General features: G+C 41.1%; 1 protein-coding gene across 1 annotated transcript in view; it reads left to right on the top strand.

The window, feature by feature from the left end:
- Nucleotides 1–18,703, top strand: part of FANCC (FA complementation group C) — a 261,235-nt gene that overhangs the window by 67,859 nt on the left and 174,673 nt on the right. The window contains exon 2 of the mRNA XM_062208545.1: nucleotides 17,312–17,536. Coding sequence (XP_062064529.1) covers nucleotides 17,372–17,536 — 165 coding nt within the window. The 5' untranslated portion in view covers nucleotides 17,312–17,371. The remainder of the gene's footprint in view (nucleotides 1–17,311; nucleotides 17,537–18,703) is intronic.

Genomic DNA, 18,703 nt, shown 5'->3' with positions numbered 1-18,703 from the left:
CGGGACAGGATCGGTGCCCCGACCGGGACTAGAACCCAGTGTGCCGGCGCCGCAAGGCGGAGGATTAGCCTAGTGAGCCGCGGCGCCGGCCTTTGAGTCCTAGTGATAGTTCTTGGTGTCCTGATGGAGGACAAGGTCTAGAGTGTCTGAGCAGTCCTGAAGACAAGCCCCGTGGCAAAGGGATGCTCCTCTGTTGAAGCCAGGGCCAGAGAGGGGCGCCCACTGCTGAAGACGAGGGATGCTCCTCTGTTGAAGCCAGGGCCAGAGAGGGGCGCCCACTGCTGAAGACGAGGGATGCTCCTCTGTTGACGCCAGGGCTAGAGAGGGGCACCCACTGCTGAGGACGTGCGTGGGAGACTTGAGGTCAGCAAGTTCCCGGAGTTGTCTGTTAGATGGAGTTTCCATGACTCCTTGCAGAGCCATCTGAAGAGCGCAGACACATACTGCGCACCTGGCTTGCAGTTGCTCCTCCAACCCCTTAGGCCAAGGTTTTGTTTATGATTGAGATTTGTTTGAAATTATCTGCAAATTTCAGGTCTGTGTTTCTGATTAGACTCTATCTGAGGTACAACCCCACTGACTCAACAGAAAAAGTCAGCTCCTCCTAGTGGAACTTTTCTGAAAACCTCATTGTTTTTAGAGGGAAAAATCCTTTCACAAGCACTTCAAAGGAACAAGAACATTTTATTGTGATTTTCAAAAAAAAAGGAGAGGCCAAACATGGGCAAATTGACCAGTATTATTTAAAATAATGAAGCAAAGAAACACTACTCAGTAAATTTGAAATACTGATGTCAGACTTTCAGCAAGGAAGGGGAAGAATGTTGTTGTCAAGCTCAGGCAGAGTTGGACGTAAGTTTCTTAATTTTTATTTGGTCATATTTTGGGTTTTAAAAATTATTAATCGTCATTCTTTTACTTTTTTTTTTTTCCATTTTATCTGAAAGGTAGAGACAGATTGAGATCTTCCATCTGCTAGTTTACTCCCCACATGGCCCCACCAGGCCAAAGCCAGGAACTCAATCCATGTCTCCCACGTGGGGGCAGGGACCTAAGTATTTGAGCCTGTTGTCTCCTAGAGTGCACATTAACAGGAAGCTGGATCAGAAGCAGAGCCAAGACTCAGACCCAGGCACTCCCACTTTGGGTATGGGTGTCCCAAGTGGTGTCTTAGTCACTGAGCCAAATACCTGTTCCTTTTAGGGGGTTTTAACTAGTTTTTGACAACGGCATTGTGCCCCTGATTGACGACATTGATTGAAGGCCCAGTATTTGATTTGTCTCTTTTTCTTCTTGCATAAACAGATTGTTTTATAGCATTCTGTGTATAAGTCCCTTGTTTGGTGCTTACTTTACAAGAGAAGGCATTTAGCTGATTCACACTCAGGGGAAATAGAAAACATTTTAGTGTTCTTTATCAGGCTGCTATTTTAAGAAGTTTGGCCAGTGGAGATATTTCAGAACAAAGGAAAGCAATTTCAGATTCTCTTGGCTGCCTGACAGGTACCATATACAGCTATTTTTGATACTATGTGGTTTATAATTAGCTTTGTTTTAAATGTTGACAATCTGAGAATCACAGGCCTTCTGTCAACATGAAATCAGTCTGAGTTTTATCTGTTATATGACAGACTCAGTGGTTTTGTTTCTGACTTACTTTTCACACAGTGGTTCAATACCTATTTATCAAGCTCTTCACTATATGCCGGGTCCTGTGCGCATCTGTGGTTTTCAACATGTGCTCAGCAAACTGGGTTCTGGGGTGCTATATCAGCAAGGATGTGTTTGACTACAAGGAAGGAAAACCCAGTGAAAGGTGGCGTAAGCAAAAAGGAAGTTCCTATGATAGCGAGGATGCTGGGCCTCTTGTAGTCCTCTCCTGAATCTTACAGTGGCTGCTGCAGTATTAGATATTACATGAAGACATACAGTGTCTAATATGGAAAAACGGTAAACTTATTTAAAGTTGAGGCAAACTCTCTCAGAAACCTTTGAGCCAGAGTTCAGTTCTCATGGTGTAGAGTTACATGACATGCCTATTTGTACAGCTGATTGGAAGGAAAATGGAAAGACCAGTACTGGTGTAGACCAGTCATTCTCAAAATGCTGCTTGGGGACTCCAGCTGTCTCTGAGACCCTTTCAGGAGCTTTCCTTCTGAGAGCAAAACTACTTTTATAATAATGTTAAGACTTTATTGGCTATGTCTGCTCTTGTTCTGTATTGTACAGTGGCATTGTCAAAAGTTGTAAATGATCTCATCACTCTGGCAGTTCATGGGGTGTATGCTTAGATATGCTCATACTTTAAAATTATCCCAGTTTTACTATCTAGTATGGTAAATATTGATGCATACATTCACAAAAGCTCTTTGGAGTGCTCAGTAGTGTTTGTGAGTGGAAGGCAACCCTGAAAACAAAATGAAATCCACTGGTCTACATGCATCAAGATTCTTCCCTGGCACTGGGGAGATCCCAGTCTCCCCCAAGATGTGTGGTGGTGAGCGTCAGACAAAACAACGAGGAAATGGAGGCTTAGTGATGAGGGGCAAGCTGCAGAGTCTGCAGCATGTTGTGGCTGGGGGAGGAAGCTTGGTGGGGTGCAGGCTGAGCTCCAGGTCCTAACCAGAGATATTCCAGATCTGTCAGCTTTAAAACAAATTGTGGTAAAATATAAATAACATAGAATTTAAACATTTTAACTATTTTAAAGTGTAAATTTTGTGGTATTAACTATATTAACATTGTTGTATAACCACTATTATCCATCTCCAGAATTCTTCCATTATCTGAAATTAGAACTCTAAACCTAGAAAGCAATAACTTCATTACTCCTTTCTCCCATGAATGCATTTGACTGTCTATCACGTGGGTGTTAGGAACTCAAGTACTTACTTGTCATCTGCTGCTTCCCAGATACATTAGAAGGGATCTGGATCTGAAGTGGAATAGCTGGGACTCACACCAGCACTGCAGTATGGGATGCAGTTGTCCCAAAAGGCAGCTTAACCCTCTGCACCACAATGCCCGTCCCAATGAGAATTTTTTTCGACTTCTCAGAAAACCTAAAAATGGTTATGTTCTAAGGTTTCCCCAGATGGGACAACCATTAGAGATATGAAAGTGCCCTTCAATAGTGATGCTAATGAAGGGCCTGAAAAGTCTGGGGTTATAACAAATTTTTCCACCCTGAAAAAGGAAATCATTAATTAGGAAAGGGAAATAATGTCAAGAGTATTAAAAAAGAAGCCAGAATTGCTGGTTCATGCCATTCCTTGTCACTAGTCCCAGTCCCAACGCTGTGTTGATGGGACATCCTGCACAGCCCTGCATGGTCCTGCAGGCTCTTCTCTCTGAAGTCTGGCTGCTTTAGTGGTCGTATGTTCAGCTGGGGCTTTACTTTGGGAGCACCTCTCTCTGGGGTTGCTTTGCCAGGTGGTTATACTTCCTGATTTAAAGATGAGGGAGAGGAGTTGGTTGTTTGTTTAATGAGTTGGTGCTTTGCCCTAAATTGTCACCTAGCGGTTTCTTCCCTTGTTACCTTTTTTCAGAAACTGCTAAAATGTTGATGCTTTATCTCCTCCTTCCACTCTATTGAGTTGTATTTGGTGAGTTGAATATTCCTTGTGCAGCACATTTTCCATGAGGATTTTTTTTTTATTTTTATTTTTTTTTTATTTTTGACAGGCAGAGTGGACAGTGAGAGAGAGAGAGACAGAGAGAAAGGTCTTCCTTTGCCATTGGTTCACCCTCTAATGGCCGCCGCGGTAGCGCGCTGTTCTGATGGCAGGAGCCAGGTGCTTCTCCTGGTCTCCCATGGGGTGCAGAGCCCAAACACTTGGGCCATCCTCCACTGCACTCCCTAGCCACAGCAGAGAGCTGGCCTGGAAGAGGGGCAACCGGGACAGGATCGGTGCCCCGACCGGGACTAGAACCCGGTGTGCCGGCGCCGCAAGGCGGAGGATTAGCCTGTTGAGCCACGGCGCCGGCCGGATTTTTTTTTTTTTTAATATTGATTTTACTTATTTGAAAGGCAAAGTTACACAGAAGCTGAGAGAGAGAGAGAGAGAGAGAGAGAGAGAGAGAGAGAGAGAGAGAGAAAGTCTTCCATCTGCTGGTTCACCCCTCAAATGGCCTCAACGGCCAGAGCTGGGCTGATCTGATTTGGGGCCCAAGCACTTAGGCCATCTTCTACTGCTTTCCCAGGCCACAGCAGAGAGCTGGATTAGAAATGGAGCAGCTGAGACTTGAACTGGTGCCCATATGGGATGCCGGCACTGCAGGCGGTGGCTTTACCCGCTATGCTACAGCGCCAGCCCCGGCCAAGAAGTTTTAAAATATTTCTCCTAAAGGACAGAAGTCACCGAGATGAGTTAGCACCAAGTTATTACCTCTTCGTCACCTGCTGTACTTTGAATCTGTGCCATGTCATCTTGGGGCTCAGGCCATGAGCCCCCCCTGGAAAACAGTGTATCTTTGTACCCTGATGATTTGTTCATAATAAAGTAATTAGAAAGCCACAAAATAACTTTTGAGCATCTTGTAAGTCAGAGGTGGACAAATGTATCAGTCCTAAGCTAACTGCATTTGGATCCAGGTCCTTTTCAGTATCTGGGATGTTTGCTGATAGATGTGCCTTGTTCTCTATCCCTCCTGTTTACCTCCTGCTTCTGTAGAACTCCCTCTGACCCTGCGGGGAACAGGGACCTGGGCAAGCGTGTGGGACCCCTCACTGGTGACTCATTTCCATTCTGGCGTCTGGGTCTTTCTGCTCATAGGACTCTCCTTTGTCTCCTCTGTGTAGAAATTTCTTAAGGTCATTTTATTTTCTCCTGGAAATACATAATGAGGGGACTAATAGCTTCTGTTGCTTTTAGTCTGCGTATGTGGAGAAGGTGAAATCATGGTTTGTTTTGATTCCCTCAGGACTGGGTAAATGTGCTGAAAGAGCAATTACTCAAGAAATGGAAAATGTGGATTTCCTACTGAGTTTCCATGCTATTTGCTTTTGCCACATTAGTGTATACAGTGTGTGTGCAAACTACTTGTTAAAATCCTGGGTTTTAAGGAAATGTGTTATTCAGATACTGAACAATAAATACATCTCTAAGATCTCATAATGAAATAAATTTGGATATAGAAACTAGTAGAATTACAAGAAAGTAAAAGTTTAACATTTAGTGTAAGAAAGGATTATGGTATTGATAAAAGAAGTTACCTCTCACTTGTCTAATAGATTTACAAATTAACTGGGTTAGAAAATTAATTTTGAGAAAAAAGTTTAAATTATCATAAATTCAAAGAATTGGTTCCATTTTATAAGGCATGCATTTTTTTGTTAATGGCACTTTGTGGAAGCTGTCTCATTGTGTCTATTTGAGTATGGCACTGTCTGACTCCTCTTTCTGATAAAGGATATGATCACCCTAAGCAGTGGATTAGCCCTTGCTACAACAACCTGCCCTCATTTATACTTTTAATTATTGAGACATGAATACATAGAAGGAAGTCTTTAAAAAGTTTATGGAAAATATATATTATTAAAAAACTGTATGGATTTCAAAACTTTTTCCACCAAAATGGATTTACCTTTTAGTTACATTTTTCCACAAACTTTTTGAAGGTACTCTTAGATGTTACTGCCATACAGTCAAGAAGTAGAAAATTGCCAGAATTGCCAGAAAATGGCTGTCAAGCCGGTTCTGGTCTCGGCTGCTCCTCTTCCCATCCAGCTGTCTGCTGTGGTCTGGGAGAGTGCCGGAGGATGGCTTGGGTCCTTGGGCCCCTGCACCCCTGTGGGAGACTGGAGGAGGCTCCTGACTCCTGGCTTCAGATCGGCACAGCTCTGGCCGTTACGGCCGTTTGGGGAATGAATCAGCGGATGGAGGACCTTTCTCTCTGTCTCTTTCTCACTGTCTGTAACTCTGCCTTTCAAATAAATAAATAAATAAAATCTTAAAAAAAATAAACTTTCTTTGAAGGATAGTTTGTAATTCAAGAATTTTTCTATTTAGAGAGAGGTGATGTTGAAATTTCTCACTATGACTGGAATTGATTTTTTTTTTTTGCGTTACAATTAATGTCATTTTCATGTTATGTGTTCTCATTTTATCATCATGAAATGACCTTCTTTACCTCTGATTTTTTTTTTTTTTTTACTGCAATGTCTGTTTGATGAAGTTTATTTATTTGATTCCTTTGGTTCATTTTGCATGGTATTATTTTTCCTGTTCTTCGTTTAGCCTCTCTATAACCCTGTATCTGTGTGTTTTACATGTGTCTTTTGTAACAGCTATAGTCTTTTTTTTTAAATTCAAAAGTGTTAATCTTAGTTTTTTGCTTGAAGATTCAATCCCTTATTTTTATTTTTATTTTTTAAAAAATATTTATTCATTTTTGAAAGTCAGATTTTTTTTTTTTTGACAGGCAGAGTGGACAGTGAGAGAGAGAGAGAGACAGAGAGAAAGGTCTTCTTTTTGCTGTTGGTTCACCCTCCAATGGCCGCTGCGGCCAGTGCACCGCGCCGATCCAAAGGCAGGAGCCAGGCGCTTCTCCTGGTCTCCCATGGGGTGCAGGGCCCAAGTACTTGGGCCATCCTCCACTGCACTCCCGGGCCACAGCAGAGAGCTGGCCTGGAAGAGGGGCAACCAGGACAGGATCTGGTGCCCCGACCGGGACTAGAACCTGGTGTGCCGGCACTGCAGGCGGAGGATTAGCCTAGTGAGCCGTGGCGCCGGCTTCAATCCCTTATTTTAATCCATTAATTTATAATGTAATTTCTAGTATATTTGATTTTAAATCTATCTGTGTGCTTTTTATTTATCTTGTTGATTGCTTGTGTTCCTCTTTTTCCTTCAATATTGCCCTTTTGAGAGTCTGTTTTTTCTTTATTACAAATTTTTCTGCTCTGATGAAATTATATACCCTTTTTAGTATTCTATTAATGGATATCCTAGAAATTACAGCAAAATAATAGCAAATTGTTTCAGTTTTAGTGTATCATAAAGGCTTTATTTCACCTTTATTTCTGAAGGATATTTTAACTGGGTATAGAATCCTAGGTGAGGTTAATCCCTTTCCTTTTTCATTGCATTGAGGGCAGTTTCGCTCTCGCTCTCGCTCTCTGTCTCTTCTCTTTCACTCTTCCTTTCAAATAAATAAATCTTAAAAGGAAATATAAAAGCTCTTATGACTTTTAACCACCTCTTCAGGATCAGCATATGTGTTCCTAGGCCTTTGCAACCCTGTGTGCCAGGATCTTTCCCTGATAATTCCATCCCGTCTATCCGGTTCTTTGAGGCTTTTCGGATTATGGTTTTTATATTTTTGTAGCTTTATGGAGTAACTTTCAGCAGGAAGGTTGGTATCACTTATATACTTACCGTTTTCTGAAGTAGAACAGAAATTGCATGAAATTTTAACTGCTCTGCCATGTATTTACCGCATCTTAAGAAGGGAGAGACCAAGAGTTTGAAAGAAGGCTGGCTGCTAAAAATCAGAGAAACTAGCAAAACTATTGGCAATTTCACAGGTTTGGAAAGACACAGATTACAAGGAAAAGCTTATTGATCTGCTACCTAATAATGTATTATTTCTGTATGTCAAGCATTATAGAAACAGGAGAAAAGATAAAGTTTCAAAATCACTATTTTTCAACCCTAAAAGGATGTATAATGATCATCAATGGCTCCTAAAAGCATTAGGGAAGAGAGTGGTGGTGAACTTTATAAATGGATGGATTAGGTTGACAGCACCTGAATTCCTTGATTAGTTTTCAGCATTGTGAATCATGTGAGAACCCAACATCATGTATTCTGTGATTTAACTCAGAGCACACAATGCCACACATGAAGTACTTTTCTGAAGGAATTGAACTTGTATCTATTCAAACCTTTTTTTCTATTGGTTTGTAAGGAGTTTAGGGGAAATATAACTAAACATGTTAAACACCACTACAGGGGGTATAATTAGGCAAATACAGGATTATAGGAGATTCCATAGGCCCAATACTTTGATATCACTAGAGGACAAATGACATGAAATGTTTAAAAAAAGAGAGTTGGTACAGATTAAAGAAAAAAATACCAATATTGACCATGTGTTAAATATAGATCCTGTTTGGATCCTGATATAACAAACCAGTGACATGATCAAATATAAAAGGAAATTTTAAAGAAATTTGGACCTAGATGAGCCATTAGATGATACTGTTTTATTGTATATGAAAGAAGTATTATAGTTAAGTTTCTTCTTCTTAATTAAGTCTCTATAAAAAAGAGAAACAAGTCAAAGTATTTTGGGTAAAATGATATGATGTCTGTAGTTTGCTTTAAAAGTGCAAAAAACTTGGGACCAGCATTGTGGCACAGTGGGTTAAGCCTGTGATGTGAGCATCCCATGTGAGTGCCAGTTCAAATCCCAGCTACTGGGGCCTGTGTTATGGCGCAGCAGGTTGACGTCCTGGCCTGAAGCGCTGGCATCCCATATGGGAGCCGGTTCTAGTCCCGGCTGCTCCACTTCTGATCCAGCTATGGCCTGGGAAAGCAGTAGAAGATGACCCAAGTCCTTGGGCCCCTGCACTCCTGTGGGAGACTGGAGGAGGCTCCTGGCTGCTGGCTTTGGATCAGTGCAGCGCTGGCCGTTGCGGCCATCTTGGGAGTGGGCCAGCAGATGGAGAACCTCTCTCTCTGTCTCTCTCACTGTCTGTAACTCTGCCTTTCAAATAAATAAAATAAATATAAAAAAAATAAATCCCAGCTGCTTTACTCCCAGTTCAGCTCCCTGCTAAATGTGACTGGGAAAGCAATGGACAGTGGCCCAAGTTCTTGGACCCCTGCCACCCACATGGGAGACCTGGGTAGAGCCCCTGGCTTCTGGCTTTGACCTAGCCCAGTCCTGGCTATTTCAGCCGTTTGGGGATTGAACCAACAATGGAAGAATTCTTTCTTTCACTATGAACTCTGCCTTTAAAATAAATAAATATTCTTTTAAAAAAGTATAAAATCTTGATAATTGTTTGAACTAGTTAATGAGCTATCTAAGGGTTCATTTGGTGGCTTTATTATTTGTACATTTAAAAATATTCATTACAGAAATACGAGAAAGAAACATCACAAGCAAAATTTCAGTTGAATACATAGCCTGTGTGTTATTGAGACCAGAATAAGCTATTGTTCCCATTTGGTGGAAGTCTGCTCTTTTTGAGTGGTGTCAGACGAATAGGCATAAACTTCCATTTATCTGTGTAGCCAATTGCCAGTTAATCCGTTAGATGTCTGTTGCTCCCCAGCTTCTAAGGATGAACGCCTTGATTCACAGTCTCACCAAGACGTAGAAAAGAGAAGGGCAGTTCTTCAAACATGAGGTGCGAGTGTATATCTCAAAAGAACAGGAAAGGAATGCTGGGTAGGCAAACCCACAGCTAGCCACTATTTTTCACTTGCTGGCTTCCCAAGACATTGAAACCTGCCGCTTTCCATAGAGTTTTAAAAACATTTCCGACGAACATAATTTATCCCTCTTTTCCTCCAGAAGGAGAGGTAGTTCAAAGTAATGCCCTGTTAATGCATCTACCTTCATTTCCAGGAGTTCTGGATAATGTCAGTTCCTCTTTCCATTTCCATCTCAGTTATACTCTGTCAATTCTAGACTAAATAGAATATTCATCTACTAATAATATACTAGATAGGAAGAGACGAAGAGGAGGGGGTTGGAAGATTGTATGACATAGATAGCGTCCCAGAACCTCACTCATGCATTCTGACCAAGCAGGCACAGTTTGCACAGGATGATAGAGTGCTGCTTTGTGGCTTGGAAGATCAGGGCAGTCACTGAGGCCTGCCTCGGGCTCTTTCCAGAACACAGTTCTTCCATGTGTGGTTTAGTATAAGTGCTGCTGAGGCGAGCACTGCACGCATGTTGCATTTGTTGGGTGACAGAGCTGAGTGACAGAGTGCTTCAGCATGGGCCAGCTGTGCAGTGACTCTTCCCCTCAACTCTACCTGTAGTTTTTATTGACAGACGTGGGTAAAAGCAGATAAATGGTATAAAACCCATGCATTATATACTACTTTCAGGATTTTAGTGATGTAAGTCAAGCATCTTGCCTCTTTTTTTTTTTTTTTTTTTTTTTTTTTGACAGGCAGAGTTAGACAGTAAGAGAGAGAGAGACAGAGAGAAAGGTCTTCCTTTACCGTTGGTTCACCCTCCAATGGCCACTGCGGCCAGCACACCGCGCCAATCTGAAGTCAGGAGCCAGGTGCTTCCTCCTGGTCTCCCATGTGGGTGCAGGGCCCAAGCACTTGGGCCATCCTCCACTGCCTTCCCCGGGCCACAGCAGAGAGCTGGCCTGGAAGAGGAGCAACCAGCACAGAATCCAGCACCCCGACCGGGACTAGAACCCAGTGTGCCGGTGCCGCAGGTGGAGGATTAGCCTAGTGAGCCGCGGTGCCTGCCAAAGCATCTTGCCTCTTAGCAGGTACAAAGTACAGTAATTATCACTCACTTTTTGTTTATTATTAATTCTGAGTAATTAGTATGTGTGACATTAAATTGAAAAGGTGCCAAAAAGTGTACACTGAAACATAAGTTCCCTTCCTGCACTTATTATCCAGCCATTTAGGTCTTCCCATTGTAAGCAAACCCTGATACTAGTTTTTGGTGTATTTTCATTTTAAAGGGCCTATCTTGGGAATGGTGCTGTGGCGTAGTAGGTTAAGCCTCTGCCTGTGGCACTGGCATTCCCATATGGGCGCCGGTTTAAGACCTGGTTGCTTCTATTTCCTATCCAGCTCCCTGCTAATGATCTATGAAGGTAGTGGAAGATGGCCCAGGTCCTTGGGACCCTGTTACCCATGTGGGAGACCCGGAAGAAGCTCCTGTCTCCTGACTTCAGATCCACCCATCTTGGGTCGTTATGGCCATTTGAGGAGTGAACCAGCAGATGGAAGACCTCTCTCTCTCTCTCTCTCTCTCTCTCTCTCTCTGTGTAACTCTGCCTATCAAATAAATAAATTTTTTTAAGAAAGGGGGAGACTGTCTTGACTTGGGACAGTTCTTGAGATCACATGAAACTTTCTGAAGTAGCAATCCTGTACATTCATGGGATTCATATCCCACCATCTGGAGTACATGCAAGTATCTGTGTACATGCAACTACAAGTACATGAAAAATATCTGTGGCTTCTTTCTCTCTAGGGTCTTTCAACCTGGTAATCTTTAGTAGACCAGTACAGTGTAATGTACCCATTGTAATCTGCTGTGCCCTGAGTTGCTATTGTGGTGGCAGGTGAATGAGAACTGCTTTCTAATGTCCTTATTTTATACCAATGGAGAAATGGAAGTGTCATTTTATAACTGCATGCTAGGTAGGGTGCTAGTAATTTGTTCCAGTAAGGATCTACATCTAAAGTGCAGCTTATTAGTTGGAGTCACTATTTGATATGCTTTCTTTTTGTTTAAAAAATTATTTATTTGAAACACAGAGAAATGGAAAGATTGAAAAAAGAGAGAGAAATCTTCTATCTGCTGGTATACTACCCAAATGGCCACAGCAGCCAGGTCTGGGACAGGCCAAAGCCAAGAACCAGAACTCTGTTCTGTTATCCCACATGGGTAACAGGACCAAGTATTTGCACCATCTTATGCTGCCTTCCCAGGCACATTAGCGGAAAAGTGGATCAGAGTCTGGCTAGCCAGCAGTTGAACCTGCGCTCTGATAAGGGATGTCAGTTTTGCAAGTGGCAGCTTAACCTGGCTGGCCCCTTGATATGCTTTTGATAGCCTAATATTGACTCATTGGCCCCTCAGTTGGGGAGATGGGGTTCTCAACATATCACCACAAGCGAAACTTTTTTTTTTTTTTTTTTGGCAATTTATGGAATTTGGAGGACAGCTTGGATTGGATTCCATTGGCTTCACTTAGCTCTTCCTCTTGGAAGAACATAATGAATCAAGGTCCCTGGTTGTAGGAGATTCCTCATTGATATGTATTTCCTTCTTGTTCCATGAACTGCTGGTTTCCAACTCCCTAAAATGAACAAAATTTTTACTACTATTTTCTCAGTTTTGAAATAAGCAGTTTTAAAATCCTTCCTTTCTCGAAAGATCTGTTGCCTATAGTCCACCAGTGGGTACCTATGGCTATAGCAATTAGTATTCTTTGATTTATAACCACAGAAAACAACAGTGGATGATTCAAGTGGGAAGCTGACAGAATCAGAGAGCTGAAAAACCCTACTTTGGAAGGACTTTTGGTTTCCAGTTGCACATGTAAAGAACTTGGAATCTGCCACTCCATCTTAACAAGTAAAAAACAACAAACTGAAAAATCATCAACTCTCCTTAGATTTATAAGAGAAATGAAATCATAGGGCTTGCCTTCGAAAGGTGGATACAGAGAATTCCAGTATATTGAAGTAGCAACCTTGGTGGGAACTAGAGTGAGAGCAGGCAAGCCTGAATTATAATTGACTGATCACTGGAGGCTTACCATGGTCAAGGGGAACCTGGTCACAGAGAAATCTTCATGCCTTTGTTTTTTCTTCAGAGCTTAACCAGGAACTCACAGTATATATTGGAGAAAAATCCTCTAATGCTTCTGGCAGGGGGAGGGGAAAAGGAACTATTTTGACATATGCCAGAGCACTCTGCTCTTCTTAGAGAGAAACCAGTTAACCACAGCCTCGCCTGCTGGGGTCTTATAGCCAGCTGACCTCCGAGAAGAGAAAAACTGAGCTTCAACCTACTTTCCTGTCCCAGCTAAGATGGGGATCGATTATGAAGCCTGAGAAAAACTTTTGGACTGTATATTCTATATAAAAGATCTGTTTTATAAGAGATCTATTCATGGGACTTCTGAATACTTTAGCTCCCCTTACACTTTACCACTGCATTACAAAAGGCCTATTTATAGCAGTTCCTTTTACCCATTATCATGTCTGGCTCTCAAGAAAAAATTACAAGGCAAACTACAAGGCAAAAAACAGTTTGGAGAGACAGAGAAAGCATCAGAACCAGACATGGCAGCGATATATCAGACAGGGAATTTAAAACATGTAGGGCTAATATGCAGTAGGCTCTAATGGATAGACAGCTTGCAAGAACAGATGGGCTATGCAAGCAGAGAGATCGGAGTCCTAAGAAAGAACCAGTGAGAATGCTGGAGATGAAAAATACTGTAGCAGAAGTGACAAATGTCTTTGATGATCTTACTAGTAGATGGCACACAGCTGAAGAAAAAAAAAGTTTGTGTTTAAGGATATCTCAATAGAACTCTCCAAAACTAAATAGCAAAAAGATCAAAGACTGATAAAAAATTACAGAGGATGGAAAATCTCTTTTCCAGAGGAAAAGAGAGGAGGAAGAGAAGAAATATTTAAACAGTAATGACTAAAAATTTCACAAATTAATGTCAGACACCAAACAGATCAGGAATCTAAAAGAACACAAAACAGGATAAAAATCAAGGAAATTCTACCAAGGCATATAATTTTCAAAATATAGAAAGCTAAAGAAAAAAATCCCAGAAGAAGGCAGAGGGAAAAAGCAACTTACTTATTGAGGAGTAAAGGTAAGAATTACATACAACATCTCAGAAAATTTATCAGTCTGATTTTCATTTATATAATGAAATACCTGAGGCAGATAATTAGAAAAGAGAAGCTCACATTTTTGGAGGCTGAAAGTGCAAACAGTGTGGTGCTGCCATGGACTTAGCTATGGTGAGAACCCTCTTGGCTGTGTTTTTGTGGTTGGAGGAAGCGTGTTATCTCAATACAGGAAGCCAGAGAGGGCTGGGTGAATCCAGGCTTGGGGTTCTATAACAAGTTTCTCATGAGAACAGACCAGGTCCCATGAGAAATGCCTTAATCCAGGGGTGGGGAGCATCCAGTCCACAGACTGTGTAAGGCCCACAAAATCACTTGGTCTGGCCCTGCCACAGCAACTGCAGACAGGGCTTACACTCCAGTAACTCTATAGCAGGCTCCCTTTAAGTAGATCATTTTATATGACCCGTGAATGATGTTATAAATACCCGAGTGACCTTTATGGATCAGAAAAAAAGGTTCCCTACACCTGGATCCCTTCTGAGAGCTGCACCAATAGTTGACCTAAGGACCTCCCATTAGGCCCCACCTTTCAAAGATCCCACCTCCCTGCATCACTGCACTGAGGACCAAGCTCCTAATACATAAACCTTTTGGGGACAAATCACACCTAAAGCATAGCAGAAAATTTGTAAGCAAGGAGAAAGTGGAGTGAAATATTTAAGATGTTAAAGTTTTAGAGAAAACACGTACTTTATAAAGACAGGAACAAGGCTAGCTCCAAGGATCTAGACTAAAAGAGCCTTTGAATAACTTTGTCCACCCTTACTTTAATGTAACTCAAGATTCAGATTTCCAGCATAGCCTGAGTTGGCTCAGTGAATCACTATCCCACCCTGTGGATGATGGTACTGGGTGCTTTGATCAACAGCCACCCCCTTCACTCCCTCCCAGCCCCTGCTCTCCACCCCCACCCCAAGACCTCATAGAACGGAGGAAGAGTACTTTCCCAAAAGAGAGGGAAGATAGCATAACCAAAAGATAGGAGCAAGAATGCTGAACAGACAAAACCAACCGATGCCCATTCCAAAGTATGCCTTTTAGATCGATGTATGTTAGTAGGGACATCCCAAGGCTTTGGGGAGACCATTTGTCAAAGTGAGCTGCTGCCAGGGTGCATGACAGTGTGTTCAGCATCCCTACTGCTACCATTATGACCAGTGTACCCGTGCTTTGACACTACACACACACACACACACACGCAGACTGTGAAACAGAACATTGAGGGCCACTGTATTGCATGATCCCTAGAACTGTTTGTGTTTAAAACAATCAGATACATTTCTGTTGCTGAGCTAAAGATTGTTTGCAATGTTGTTAAAATAATGATGCTTGTCTCTTTTATCAAAAAGTTCTTAAGTTTATTGTTCCCAGATATCTAAACTGGTCTGCCACTGGTGCCATATAAAATACATCAGAAATTCATCAGTTTATTTTTTGAGTTTGTTTCTTTGTGTAAAGGCACAGATGTTAGAGCCAGACACTGAATTCAAATCCTACAGTCATAGCTCTGGTGTTATTTATTATTTCCTTTGGTTTTTACATAGTCTTACTTTGGGCATTTGGGTAATTTTTCTGTCTCTGTAAAACTGGGATAATAATAGTATCCACTTTGTGGAATTGCTGTAAAGGATAAATCAGTATTCATAAAGTGTTTAATAGGCTGTGAAGAAAATAGTATATGCGTGTATGAGCTGTTACTGTATTTATAAAATGGGATATTAATAAATTTCACACAGGTGACACTTTAAAATTTGTCTTTTTTGGGGGATAATTACCTTTTAGAAATTGAATTGCTTTATCTGAAGAAGTTTTTTGCTATGGCATTTAGCTTGGAACTGTACTTTGAAAAACACCATTGAATAATTCATTCCTTCATTCAATATTTATTGAATGTTTGCCAGGTATGTGCTAAATTCCAGGAAGACAGGGAATTTACATACCAGTGGAGGAAGCAGTTACTAAGTGAACAAATAAATGCCCAAAGTAATGACTGCTATGGTAAGCTGTGCAGGAATCAGTGGAAAGGCCTGGAAACCAGGGGGGTGCAGTGTGTTCCTGAAGCAGAGAGGTTGGGCTGAGCTGGGGAGAGGAAGCAGGAGGTCAGCAGGGGGCTGGAACCACGTTTCGCAGGTCCTTAAGGAGGTTGTTGTTGTTGTTGTTTTTTTTTTTTTTTGCCTTCTACAGGGAGTTTGGATTTCTTTCCAAGAAAGCTGTTGATGAGTGTCTTTAAGCCAGAGTGTGTGCTGGATCAGATTTGCATTTGCAAAATTTGTTCTGTACCTTGTAGGGAATGGAGAAGGGGAGGTGGGACATGGTAGAATACAAGCAGAATGCACCTTCCAGGAGCTGCTCTAGCAAAGATCCAGCTGTGGTCGGGTGGAGTCAGGAAAATGCATGAGATCAAGTCAGAGCACATGTATTCGGCAGGTAGAGTTGATGGGTATTGGTGGTGGCTTGGAAAAGGAGAATGAGAGGGCAGTCAGGACCAGAGCCTAGGTTTTTGTCTATTTGGTGCTATTTGACAGAAATATTTTTCTTTTTCTTTCTTTCTTTCTTTCTTTTTTTTTTTTTTTTTTTTGGACACATTGTCAGAATTGTTCATTATTAAGTACTATTTAAAAAATTTCATCTTCCCGGTCTAGATTTTTTTTTTGCCCTGTAGCTAAATTGTACATCTTCTTAAATGGGTCTTTGTTTCCCTGTTTGGTAATGGGAGCCTCCTTTGTTGATATTTTTGACAGTTAATTGGGAGTATTTTATGTGTTCACTATTGCTGCTGAAGATTTATGCTCACTTGATTGACCACTCACAGAGCGGTCTTTTGAAATGAGGCGGCCCTGTCTGCTTCTTGCTGCAGGACAGTCTGACAGTCTGCGCCTGTGGAGAAGCAGCCCTTCGTTCCATTCTCTCTAGGCTGTCCTAGGTCTGCCGCAGGGGCCTGAGCTGGGAGGGGCTGCCTCTGTCTGTGGCATGTGCTCACTATGGGCATTCCATTACTCTTTTTAACATGGACTTCCAGAGGAAGTGAAGCTTAGGAGATTTTATTTTCTTTTACTTCTACTAGTATACCTCCTCAATAATTGGAATTTATTTTATTTTACTAAAATATGGCTTCTTTTGTGAATGAATTGAGATCACTCATTTAAAGCAGTCTTTAAATTGTTGCATGTGGAATGCATTATTTTACTTTTTTCTAAGAAATGAGAAATTGGGAAGAAAATTCACTAGACAGTAATGCATAGAAACTTTTTACACCTAAATGAGAAGCCAGAAATGCATATAAAACATAAGAACTTCAAAAACATTTCTTAGGCACAGACTAGTATTAAGCACCCATGGATGTTTTTGATTTCCTGTTACATTAAAATACTCAAAGGAACTTCATATTGAGAACATTCATAAATAGCTCAATCTTAAAAAGAAGATGTAAAGCATTATCAGCTGTGCTTTTGTACATAATTAACAGATGCCTGTGGAGGTATAATGACCTCTAGTCTAATGATATTATTCATGACAAAAAGTTCAGATGGTAAAAATTGGAACTACAGCTGGGTGACACATTTTCAAATAATTCAAAGATGGCTCCAGTGTAGAAGGCACGTTATTTTCATCTCTTCTGATTCCCTGTTTCACCCATCAGTGGGTCATGCAGGCACTGAGAAAAGCTCCTTTTTAAAATGCTTCACTGATTCCCTTTTTTGCAGCTTTGATGTGTGCTCACCTTGTACTCTGTGAAGGGACATCAGCTTTCTCCCTTGGCTGGGATGGCTCAGCATTCTGTAAGCCTGGCTTCTGAGTGTCAGTTTTGGATGCAGAAGCTTTCTGAATGGGACCAGGCCTCCACTTGGGAAACCCAGCAGGATACCTGTCTTCATCTCCCTCGTTTCCAGGAGTTCCTGAGGCAGACGTATGAAGCCTTGAAAGAGATGGTAAGTAGTGAACCGTAGGAATGAACTGTCGTGTGACATCAGGGACTGTACCAGACCGGCCTAAGCAGAATGTTTTCAGTGTCAGGGACTTGTGGTGTTGACTTAATGCACTGATGGATTAGAAATGCAGATTACCTGTAGGTACTGCAGATGAGAGCTGGCTTTCTCATCTTTATTACTTCAGTATTCTCTTCTTTACTACCTATGTGGTTACCAGTGGTGCTTGTTGTCCGGTAATAAGTAGGACTGTTTTTTAAAATTTTATTTATTTATTTATTTATTTTTAACAAAGGCCACAGCACAAAATTTATTGAAATTATTTACTAAATAATTCATACATATCCAACATTACTGAAATGAAATAATGTTAATTTTTTAAAATAGCAAGAATCAAATTTTGTTTATTTATTTGAGGGCAGATAGAGAAAGAGAGAGAGCTTGCATCTGTTGATTCACTCCCCAAATGCTTACAGGGCTGGGCTGGGGCCAAAGCCAAGAATGTTGCTCAAGTCTTTTGCATGGTGGCAGGAACCCAATTATTTGAGCCATTACATACTGCCTCCTAGGGTTTGTATTAGCAGGAAGCTGGTGTCAGGATTTGGAGCTGGGAATCAAATCCTGGTACTCTGTTGTGGGTTGTGGGCATCGTAACCACTAGGATGAATGCCTGCCCTGGGACTCTTTTCAAGAACTTTGTGTCCCTCAAATCTTGAAAAGTTTTCTGAAATGCTTACTCTGTCCTCAACCCTTTTCTCAAGTGGGCTTTCTTAAGAAATGATAAATATTAAAATCTCTTCTTACAAATATTTCAAGGAGTCTTCACTGTTAGAAAATTTATTGTTTTCAAAGCTTAATATATTTTGATAAAATTTTACTTTTATTGTGATATTTTTGCTACTTAACACATGTTTTTATATTATGAACATATTTTATATTTTTAAATTTCAAAATGAAAAGTAAAATTCATTTAACATAAATGTTTGTGTATTATACCTCTTTTCCCTTAATCAAAGAGGCAGTAGGAAATTCGAAGAATAATTCAAGTTGGTAATATGAGTAAAACACGTGAGTGTTTTACAAACTAGAAGGAAAGATAAAAGTCTGTGTGAGCACTCAGTGCTAATTTTGAAAACTTTTTTATAGTGAGACTTACGTAATTTGACCTTA

This window comes from Lepus europaeus, chromosome 12, assembly GCF_033115175.1.
Source record: "Lepus europaeus isolate LE1 chromosome 12, mLepTim1.pri, whole genome shotgun sequence".
Classification (NCBI taxonomy): Eukaryota; Metazoa; Chordata; class Mammalia; order Lagomorpha; family Leporidae; genus Lepus; species Lepus europaeus.
This window is presented reverse-complemented; position numbering and strand designations above follow the sequence as displayed.